The sequence below is a fragment of the Branchiostoma belcheri genome, unplaced genomic scaffold (assembly GCF_001625305.1).
Source record: "Branchiostoma belcheri isolate BF01 breed outbred unplaced genomic scaffold, Haploidv18h27 scaffold135, whole genome shotgun sequence".
In the NCBI taxonomy this organism is placed as follows: domain Eukaryota; kingdom Metazoa; phylum Chordata; class Leptocardii; order Amphioxiformes; family Branchiostomatidae; genus Branchiostoma; species Branchiostoma belcheri.
In genome coordinates this window covers 400,798-412,220 of record NW_017802769.1, presented here as the reverse complement: position 1 = coordinate 412,220, position 11,423 = coordinate 400,798, and the positions used below count along the sequence as shown (strand labels likewise).

At 44.6% G+C, this 11,423-nt stretch overlaps 1 protein-coding gene across 1 annotated transcript in view; it reads right to left on the bottom strand.

The window, feature by feature from the left end:
• LOC109464240 (very low-density lipoprotein receptor-like) overlaps positions 1-10,959 on the bottom strand; it is a 21,000-nt gene extending 10,041 nt beyond the window's left edge. Inside the window, exons 1-6 of the mRNA XM_019761177.1 lie at positions 10,708-10,959; positions 7,002-7,158; positions 6,291-6,601; positions 5,494-5,619; positions 4,071-4,187; positions 3,633-3,839 (exon numbers count right to left, since the gene is read on the bottom strand). Of these exons, the coding sequence (XP_019616736.1) occupies positions 3,633-3,839; positions 4,071-4,187; positions 5,494-5,619; positions 6,291-6,601; positions 7,002-7,158; positions 10,708-10,864 (1,075 nt within the window). The 5' untranslated portion in view covers positions 10,865-10,959. The remainder of the gene's footprint in view (positions 1-3,632; positions 3,840-4,070; positions 4,188-5,493; positions 5,620-6,290; positions 6,602-7,001; positions 7,159-10,707) is intronic.
• Between the last annotated feature and the right edge of the window lie 464 nt (positions 10,960-11,423).

The following is an 11,423-nucleotide window of genomic DNA, read 5'->3' as shown; positions in this document are numbered from 1 at the left end:
GGTTGAAAAATCTGCCACATGTAGCGTTGTGCCAATCAAAGGATAACCAGGACCGTGTAATTGTTAAATCATGGTCTTTATGCGGCTCAACGTGGACAATACGGCGAGTTTTCAATAAATGGGAACTGAGATTAAAAGGAGACACATTCCGCGCGTACGAAGTGCTACCTGTGGGGCCTTGGCTGAGGCGGCTTCTGTGTGAAGTTGTGTGATGTGACGTTTGAGTAACGGCGCGAGCTGGGGAAGGAATACAATTTGCAAGGAATTCTGTACAATCAGGAAGCAAAGGAACTGAAATGTGACGTAGCCCCATTCCAGAATTCCTCAGGGATTCACCTTGCATTGTTCTGAGAAAATGTCGATATGCACCAGGTACTTAAATACAGGTGTGACAGTACAGCTTTTAAATCACCTCATCAGAATATCTTTCATACTATCTGAAGTGTGTAATGAGGGATTATCGTGAAAAGGTGTGTCAAACAACACCGTTGATAAAAGATGATCCTAGCTTCGCACACTTTGCTGCGTAAGCAATTTTTTCCCATCACTGTACCCGGCACCACTCTGCATACATTCAACAGAAATGTAACACTTGAGGCTAGAAGTTTGTGCTTTCGCGAGATTTATAGACAAACTGATTGCTCCAAAATACCGCACATGCTGGTCAGGGTAAATCAAAGGCGAGTGGACTTCAGGGAGGGGGGTTCTGTAACTGTAAAGAAAAGGAAGCTTGGTTATATTTGCACCGACCGTACAACAAAGAGCGGGGCAAATATGCTAACTGTCTGTTTGTACTGAGTAGCCGATGGTCATTTAGATGCTTGTATAGGACGATAAGGCGGCGTCTCTTGTTGGAGATAGCTGTATTGTTAGCAGTGATATTGAGTCTAGCGCGTCCACTTCCAAGGGCGTCAACTTTGTACACTATCTTCTTCACTCTCCAAGCAGAGGTTTGGGGTTTTGGCTTATTTTTTGGCGTGTTTTTAGGCTTTTTTTAAATTGGGTTTTTTTTTTGCACTGGGATTTTTTTACGCCAACCAAAGAAACCCAGACAAAAGCCTAAAAACATGCCCAAAACACGCCAAAAATAAGCCAAAATCCAAACCTCTGCTTGGAGAATATCTCTTCTTCATCCTAAACTAAAGCACAGTCAGATTTTTGAGAGAAAAAAAAACTGTTGAAGCTCTCCATCCTTCTTCAGTTGTTGTTGTTGTTATCTGAATGTTTTCAGACACACATCTGATAAACCGGTCGGCGCAGACAGGTCGGTTTCCGCCGTTTCTAGGGGAAATCGCACAAGGAAACCGTACAGGAAGCGGAGAGATCGTGCGATAAACGCTTAGACAAATTCTGTCGTACCGCGCTCTGTTTACTACACGCTAGGGGCGTTCTTTCGTGGACAGGTGACCTTGAGAAATTGCCGTTATACATCACAGAACAGGGGGGAAGGGTCACGCCTACTGGTGACTTCACGTACTAAAAATCCCGCGCTTTTTAGCCAATCAAACTCAGCGATACATCTCACTACTGGAGTGCTGTGCAGGAATTTTTGCCTCATGACGTCATCTAAACATGCCTACGACTAAAATTGTAGTAAAACTCTGCTGCATCTGTCTAAAAAGTGTTGACTTCATTCTGAATGTTTTCACGATAGATTCTCTTAAAAAGGTCAGAACTGGGGAGCAATTGTTGAACTTTTGAACAAAACTTTGTTGTGAACTTTCAGGAATGTGGCTAAGGCTCTAAGATAGATAGCCGACAGGAAAAGGGACTGCTATTCGGGCCGGCGGCTCCTTACTTCGCTGCATACCTGACTTGTTGTGTACTCCCCTTGACGATGTTTATCTGTCTATAATTAGACGCGTCTTGCACCGCTTCCTTGGAAGGATTAGGGGTGGATTTTTTGGTTTGGCACAGGTGGAAAGAAAAGAAACAAAATCTCGCTACATGCGACACTACAGTAGCGAATACACGAAGATGTGTTCTTGTCCTATATGAAAGCTTTTATGAATGGGCCACTCCTAAACGTTGTAAGTCAGGTTCGAATTCAGAAAAACGGTGCAGGTACCTAGAAAGTTTACGATTTTCCATCCTAGCATCTGCTTGATGATTAACCCACAGTGTGTTTTGTGTTATGCTTGACTTCTTCACTTATTATGGTACAAACTACAAAAAGCTTTACAAGCCGTATTCAAGAACATGTTCACTATAAAGTTGGGGACAAGTTCGAAATAATCCGGCCAAAAACTTATCACACGAAAGTGCGTTTCTAAACCTCTCATACAACGAACGAATTAACGTTTTACAAGCTCTGCATTCCGCAAGGTCTTACCCACCCACTCTCACACGTCTAACATTGCAGACTGACCTAATCCTGGCCACCTGACCTGACACTGACAGATGATCTTGTCGCTTCAAGGACGCGAGGTAAGACGTCTCCGTCAGGCACAAGTGTTCTGTCTCAAGGAACAAAACATAAGGCTTCTCTGGAGTCGGTCTGATCAGTAGAAGAGCGTGTGATCCTTGGTTTTATAGTTGAATTCTATGATGCACTAAAATATTGTGACTTTTTACTGAAGCACTAGCCTGAAAATGCTATTTTTCTAAAAATGGGCATGGCCTCATAATTATTGATGATGTCATCGTGACGTCATAAAATTTTGCATAAATTATCATCTTGCAACAAGATACTTTGTGACAAAAATTCAAAGTCCGTACTTAACTGCAACATGTACTTTTAGAACACCCCAAAAGTCCTCAGGGTGGGTTATTTAGTACCTTAAAATCTTAAACGACAACAAGACATACTAAGCGTGGAAAGATTAGAATATTCTTCATATATAAAATACATTGTGTGACCTTACAACTGTCTGGCCACTCAGCGATCGCAGCCTCTGGTGGAAATGGGGTGTTAAGAAATGACTGACAAGATCTCAGTAGGCCCAGAAAGTTTCGCTACGAAACATACGAGAGACATAGATGGAGAGAACTACATGTACGTACATGTATGGTGTACTCCGTTATTTAGTTAGTCTGACAACCGTCCCCGGTCAAGGAACCGGTAAGCGATTAAAGCAGACAGATGGAAAAATAAGACCCTTTCATCGAATTCGACAGAGGTGGACAAATTCTTGTTTGCACTAGTCTCAACCACATTCAGCACACTTGTATCTGTTTAGACTGCACAAGTTACAGCTGTTATGGTCTCTCGTGCGCTTAGGGTCGGCTGGGGCCGGCTTGATGAAAAGAAGAGCTAATACATGTACTTTGTATTGTACGCGCTTAAAGTTGTTTCGAGGAATAAAAGTATAGACTAGGCGCAAAATTAGTGTTTCAGAGCGTCTGTGAGCTGTCGTTCGTGAACGTAGCCTCTACCAGGCTTCGGGAGGCGGTTGGAAAGAGTAGAAATCGGCCAAATAGATATATAACATGCCGGGAGCGGCAAACTGTACTCTAGAGCTGACCAACTTCCTTGGCATGTTATATCTCTATTTGGCCGATTTCTACTCTTTTCAGCCGCCTCCCGAAGCCTGGTAGAGGCTACGTGAACGCACAAAACGAGAACAGCAAATTAAGTGTATCTTAACAGTTAATTTAGAAATTAATTTTTAGAAACACAGAATGTGTCCTACCGGTGTCATTGACTCCCAGTGTCATGTTACTCTGTGCAGGGATGTCCAGTGATGTCGTGTTCTGTGCGCGGAGCCGGGGTTCGCAGGATTCCTCGTCGGTTCCGTCCGTGCAGTCCTGCTCGCCGTCACAGCGCCACCCGGCGGAAATGCACTTTCCTGCATCACAGCGCCAGTCTCCGTCGGCGCAGGGCCTGGACTCCTGTTGGTCTGTGTCAACAAATAAGAAGACGTCACTAACATAGGAAATTTAAAAATAACATTATAATCTTGAAGACAGTTGTTCCTTAGCTCTAAGATATCTTGAAGACCAGGGGATCCATTGTTTGCGATCCTTACTTCTGCAGAAAATGCAATCTTTGTAGAATATCATTTCATAGTCTAAAATATCGATATAAAAGAAGCTAGTACATATGTCCAACAAAAAACATTCAGACTTACCACAATCCGCCTCATCCTCGCCCTCCCGACAATCCTTGTCGCCATCGCAGAACCAGGTAAGATGGACACACTTGGTGGAGTTCTCACATCGGTATTCCTTCTCGGTGCAGTTTCTCTCTGTGGTGTTAAGAAAGAAGAGAAATGCAACACCACGTCAACAAAATGTAATACATGTATCAACATTAGATAGTAGTAGATAGTAAACATGGACGTGCACAGCTAAACTAAGCTGGATGTGTTTTACCAGAGGAACCTCAGAAGAATCTTGAAAGTAAAATGGCAAGACCACATCACTAACGAGGAGATTCTCAGAAGGGCAAAGACCCAACCCTTGGGGGACACTACAACAGGCAAGAGGATGCAACTGGCAGGCCACATCCTACGCCTACCAAGCCAGCGCCACTCAAAGAAGGCCATGACCTGGGTGCCAACAGGGGGCAGAAGGAAGAGAGGTCGGCCAAAGAACACCTGGCGAAGAACCTTTCAGAAGGACCTCAAGAGGACCAACATTGCCTGGGAAGAGGCCGAGAAGGCAGCAGCTACTTGACGCAGATGGAAACTTGCTGCCCAATGTGCCTGTACGCACAGGAGGCCCTAAGGTCTAAGGTAAGGTAAGAAAGTACACACTCCTAAAACATTCCATCCATCATCATAGCCTATCCCCTTGGCTCTCCAGCCAATATACATTCCATCTATCAAACGACACACTTTTGTGGTTTGTACATGAATAACTTTAACGTTGTGTTCCCAAGGCGTTGTGTGCAGTTGCAAAGCGTTATTTTATATCCTCATCCATTAGCAAGGCAAATACATGCTGACTGTGTTACAATCTAAAGCCTAACATTACGAGATTCTGCATTTAGACACACAGTACACTGGACAATGCGTCCAGATACATGTATCCATATATAGCCGCCGAACAGCGCATTGAATACGCATTAAGGAACTCTTGGGTGGTCAGGGCGGTTGTCTAGGCCACGGAGGCGGTGAAGGGAGACAGTCGTCTGGGGGATGAGTGGAGGAACGGACTGGGAGTTCAGAAATAATGGGAAAGGGATGCTGGGGTTGGTTGTTCTCTTTCTGGCTAATGGTTTGATACCGATGCTCTGTACACCGCTTGACTAGTAACAGGTTGCCGAGATAGTCTCCAGGAGTCTTCACAGAAATTCATAGGGGAGAATTGCTGCCTAATCGCCTGAGGAAAAAATCAGCGAATTTTCATCGAAATACTTAGAGAAACCCTAAATTTTTACATTTTGGGAGGGGTGCTAGGATTTGGGGGAGAGGGGGAGCACTCTTGCTTCATTCCTCGAGGAGAGCCCTGGTCTCCGCCTGGGGCTTGGAGGAATTCGAAGGGTAAAATTGACCAAAAGAAGGCGAAGAATTTGTCCAGTTTGTTGGTGAATACCGGCAGCTGCGTTACCTTGACACAGTTCTTCAGACTCGTCCGACCCGTCCGCGCAGTCCACGTCCCGGTCACACGTCCAGGCCCGGGGGATGCAGTCTCCACTGCCGCACGTGAACCGGTCCTGACCGCACGTCTTCGGAGCTGAAAACAACACGCACAACATTACAACGTGGGGTCGTGTGGCGTAGCGGCAGCGTTCTCGACTCGGAACCAGAGGCCCCGGGTTCGAGTCCTGACATGCCACCGATCTTGTGCCCTTGGGAAAGGCACTTTACACGACTTTCCTCACTTCGCTCATGTGTAAATGAGTATTGCACTGTCCCTGTGTTGGTGGCGGCATTAATATAAGTTGAAAAAACTTGAGTGTGCCGTCACCACGTCTTGTGATTGCATGTTTCGGAATATATATATATAAAAAACTTTACAACAATATATTACACTCCCGTACGTTTGGGGGACCGCATTGTAGATACCGTTCCCTGTAACTGTGTATATTTCTTAATACTTTGCGTTTCGGAACGCATCCATCTGTTCTGTGCAATGTGAAGCTGTCACAGAATTGCCCTGAGTGAGGAAGATGACAGGCAGTCACCGATATATATATATACTCTGGTTAAATAAAGTAAAAACTGTCATTTTATTCAACAACAGTCCACTGTCAAAAAAAGCAACATTTGGAACCAAAATAAGCAATATCAGACGCATAAGACTTCGAGAATTGGTCAGATAGATCATGAATAAAGAAAAACAAACAAACAAACAAACAAATAGTATGTAAACGTATGAAAAGTTCTTCACGCAAAATGACTTACGGCAGTCCATCTCGTCGCTGTTGTCGGCACAGTCCCTCTCGCCATCGCAGACAAACAGGCGGGGCACACAGCGGCTCCCGTCGGCACAGGTGAACTCCTGGTCCGTACAGACCGCCAGCACCGTCCCCTGCTCCAGTACCGAGCTGGGCGGGACGGACGTGACGGGGTACGGCCTGGGCACGGTCTGCGTGGTGGTAAGCTCATCAAAAACGCCACCTAGCGTGTCCAAGAATCCTAACCGACAGTTGGTTTCGTCCGAGTCGTCATCGCAGTCGCCGATACCGTCGCAACGGAAGATGCTCGGCAGACACCTGAAATAGCAAAAAAAAATCCTTGAGATCCCTCCGCTTTCAGTTATTTTTCTTAAGTTCAAGTAATGACAATGAGTTACATTTTTTGTCTTGCAATTGATGAAACCAGGGTCCAGACTTTACATTTAGAACTTTCACAGTCTACGAACACGCGTCATTACCGCGTCATCCTTAACCCTAGCCTCTACCAGGCTTCGGAAAGCGGCTGAATCGGCCAAATAGAGAGATAGAATGCCAGGGGAGTTGGTCTGCTGGAGAAAACAGTTTGCCGCTCCCAATGTACTCTCTAGCGGGCCAGCTTCCTCGGCATTTTATCGCTCTATTTGACCGATCTGATTCTCTACTCTTTCCAGCAGCCTCCCGAAGCCTGGTAGAGGCTACCATAACCCCTGACCCTTACCCTCCGTCCTCGCACATGAACTTGCCCCTCCTACAGCCGGTACAGTTGAACTCGTCCGAGTTGTCCCGACAGTCGTCCTCGCCGTCGCACTGAAAGCTGTCGGGAATACATCGGCCATTTCCGCACTGGAACTCGTCTTCGGTGCAGGCTTCGGCTTCTGTCGTAGACAATCGGGTGTCAATGTTATGCATGTACCATATCACATACTAGTACATGTAGTCATGATCAAGATACAGCAGGTCGGGAGAACATACTGCGCCTTCGCAAAACGTTGGACTTTTCATGGTTTTCGTCTGATGTCAAAGTTGCTTCAGAATTTTGTCCGTTGGAGATGACATCTTTTCCGACATGACATTTGAAAGATATAAACGGAATGCTATATCCTTAAATACACGAATACGTGTTCTGTCGAAGTGCCATACACAATACTTGTAGCAGGGTATAATAATCCTTGCTTGTAGTAACATTATGGGTTTCGCACAGGTGCAGTACGTGCTTCAATGTACATGTACTTACTAGCGGTACTATGAACTGTGGGAGCGGACCGTAAACTATTATAACCAGGATGGTACCCAGGCTAACATGTACTAGAACATGTGCTAACATCCTAACACTACACTGGTCTCGAGAGAGAGACATTTATACAGGCACAATCTCCATAGTCTCTACCAGACTCCTTTGCAGGTTGAATAAATAGTAGAAATCGGCAAAGGAGTCTGGTAGAGACTACAATCTCCAAGTTCTAGCAGATGTTTGGAGCGAGGCATCTGCTCTGTGACAATAACCGGTTAACCGAAGTTGTTCTGCCCTTGAGGAATTTTAATTGTCCATTCTATTTTTTCTCTCGTTTTCCCCTGGAATGAAACGCTTCATCGATTGCCCATTCCCCATGGACGGTGGAAAAAACAACAACTTTTGTTTTCTTGAATATGCAAATATCGCTTCATCCAATAACAATTACCATTGTTTGTTCCACAGGAGATAATTCCCATTGTAAACTGGGCTAATTTGCCATATAAACTTCCCCAGACAGTAGTTTAGATTCTGGCACGTAGATAAACATTATAACTGTGTCTGTGGCAAATTTGCTAACTAGATTATTGTCGCTAATTCCTCTTGATCATGTGTGTTTTTACAGGTTTAGTTTGTTATATTGAGTTGTTTTTCTACGAAACGATGGAAACACAAGAACGCAGACAAGACGGTACTTCTTATCAGACCAAGGAGCGTTTTTAACCTCCTTGATCTAGCTGAACAAACTTCAAAGAGAGCTACAGTTGCCGACGATGATATTTTAAATCGTGGTTGAAAGAAGGTGACATTACACTAGCCTCTACCAGGCACCACGGATCGCTGGAAAAATAGTAGAAATTGGCCGAAATAAGATCCAGGGCCATAGAAACCCATCATCATCATTCATCCTCCGTAGAGGTGGAGCATACAAAGTTAGGTCGCCACAACTGTCTGTCATACATCACTGAGAAAAGTTCATGTCCCTCCAAGCCAGTTTCAGTTTCAATAAGTTTCTTAACTGTTATGTTTGGGCGTCCAACTCTTCTCTTACAGGTATTATCAGGGTTCCAGAGTAGAAGCCTACTGGCTGGTTCTTCACTACGTATTACATGACCGACCAAGCTTAGTCGTCGACATTTGACTACTGAAGTTACATTTGGTAGCGAACCGTATAACTGTTCATTAGTAGTATGTTTCCACCATGGTGTATTGAAAACCACTCGCAACATCTTCGTGTATGTTCCGTTTAGTTAGAAACCCACGGGGTCGCAAATTGGAGCTTCTATGGCCCTGGATCTTCTCTGTCATACTTTCCCTTTATTTTGGCCAATTTCTACTATTTTTCCAGCAATCCGCGGTGCCTGGTGGAGGCTAACATTACACCGAGTTCTGATCTCTGTGGCTTGTTAGGGTTAGCTGAGTCGTCACAAAGTTTTATTCAAACAAAACAAGAGCGGATTACATATAAAAATCATGTACATATTAAAATCTTGTCATTAAAAACAACGCGTCTACAAACCTAATTGGACAAAATACCTAATTAGACAAAAACAACATATCGTGACAACTAGGAAAGCTAAACTTTTTTACCCACGCAAAAAAATTACAAGTGACGCAGAAAAAAAAGCCCACGCACTGATTTCAGCTGTTGACTGCTAAATGAAGAAAAACATTCGCACTATCAAAAATCGTTTGTACTTATGCCCGAGGCTCTGTGATAAGAAAACGTGTGGGCATCAAAGATGATTGTGTCAAAGAATATTTGGGATTTTGTCTATGTATATAATTAGAAAGGAATGTTCAGTCCGCTTGTAGAAGAAAAAGAAATAGATTAGGTCAAATATCAGGTTAGTTCCTTTCCGGCCTCGAAAAATCAGAAACAGGAACAGCTGAAAATAACTTTGGAAACACAAGTAAAAAGATGAACATAACCAGAACTTGTATAATAACCAGAACTTGTAGAGTCTATTAAACGACTGGTGAAGCAAAACCACAATTTGTTTACAATTCTTGGCATTTTTCTGCAAGGAAGAGTGACAACTTACAGACAAAACACGCGAAAACAGAGGTGCATTTCTGCTACATGGGTAACTGTTTGTCGTAGTTTGTTGAATGAAACCCAGAGTCTGTCTAACTTCCCACGAGTAAAGGACATATTAGCAAACGTGACTTTCCGTGTTCAAGGCCGTGAGACCGAATTATATGCCAGCTTGTTCGTTGTTGGGTGTGAACAAGAAAAAGAACAGAGGCGACAAAAATTGTCAAAAAAATGCAGCGCAAAGTGTATGTACAGTAATCGTCGCTCTACTGAAAGTTCCAGGCCTCCCCAACAGACCGTCCCCTTGTCCTTTTCTTCTCTAGACCATTAAAAACGTTAGCGAGACTGAATAAATCCGGAGCCAGCTGTATTTAGAAGCGGGGTTAAGTAGAAGTCTCGCCCTCAGGCAAGGTTTAGTTCACCTTACCTCGAGTGACACACCTTCGCGTCTATAATCATTTCCTTTAACCGTTTAAAACTTTGAACAGACACGGTCCTTAAACCACTTCTAAAGAGTCTGGATACGCTCAAGAAATCATTATTCTAGTGGTAAATGAAGAATTCTCAAGTTGATGCGTTACAAAATCGCCACCATGTTCCCCTGAGATTACCTAGCGAACAACAATGAAGTGTGCCCCGGTGTCACACAAAGAAAAAAGGCGACCTAACGACACGAGACGATAATTTGGTGCGCAACCTTGAAGTGTTCTTGTTGCACGAGCGAGGAAACAGCGGTGTTCTTTAGTGAGCGCTAACAAGGCCCTGTACTCTGACGACCCCGCGGCTTTACACAAAATGCGAGGCGCGAAATTGGCCTTGAAAGACTTCTTGGAGCGAGCATCTGTTGCGACAAAGAAAGGCTGTGTCAGCCGCGTATGGGATGAAAAAGAAGGACGTTTTGGTCTAAAATATGACAGAAAAGCGGTGGTCACCCTATCACTGACCCCTCACGGGTGGTAGCACGGACAGGACGAAAAGAAGCGGTCAGGACTGGTCAGTCTAGTCGGCTGGCCCATCGCGACGGTCTGCTCACAACATTATATGCCGATTAATTTGTGAATGTCAGAAAAGTTCTGACGAAGAGAAATGAGCGCAAGAGAGGCGCCAGAAACTACGTAACGCATCGGCGCTCGCAGATAACCCTCACTCACTCACCTTGTGCGCGCGTTTCCCTCACGAGGAGACAGAAAACCAGTAGAACCAGCGCCAGACGAGAGAAAGGAGCTTTAGCAACCTCCATCTTGGTCAGCCCGGCTACAAATAACCCCGTGCGCGATGGCTGGCTCCGCAGTCGTGGCGCCCAGATCAACATGTGAATAGCTGCCACACAAAAGCCGTCCGATCCGCCCGCTGGTACAACCAAACACCCAATGAGGATCGCCCCCTCCCCTTGTTTGACTCACAGCGCCCGCAAAAAATGAAATTCTTTGTTTCTCTTTCTATCACAACCGTGATAATCGGACTTCAATAATCTGTTTTACATCTCAATACGAGTAATCAGGCTCATTTACCCACTGTTAGAAGTCAAAACTCGCCTTTTTAAGCTAAAAGTGAGCTCTAAACGCCTTTTTCAATAGTTTTACGCTACTAGTTACAGAAATACGGCTTTATGAATGAAACAAGCTTTAGCGTAACTAGAGGGACAAGAAACATGAGGAAAATTTGCAAGAGCCCATTGTAGGGATGTTTGCGGTCGTTTGACTCCCGGATGTGAGGTCAGGACGTCAGGTCACCCAAGAGACGACAGTGACTCAGGACAATCACAGAGGTCTTCATTCTTGGGAGTTTTCTGGAAAAAAATAGGACTGAGAAAAACAACAGTGTTTTCTAGAAACGTTCACCGAGTTATGCCGTTGACGTAACCTGAGTTT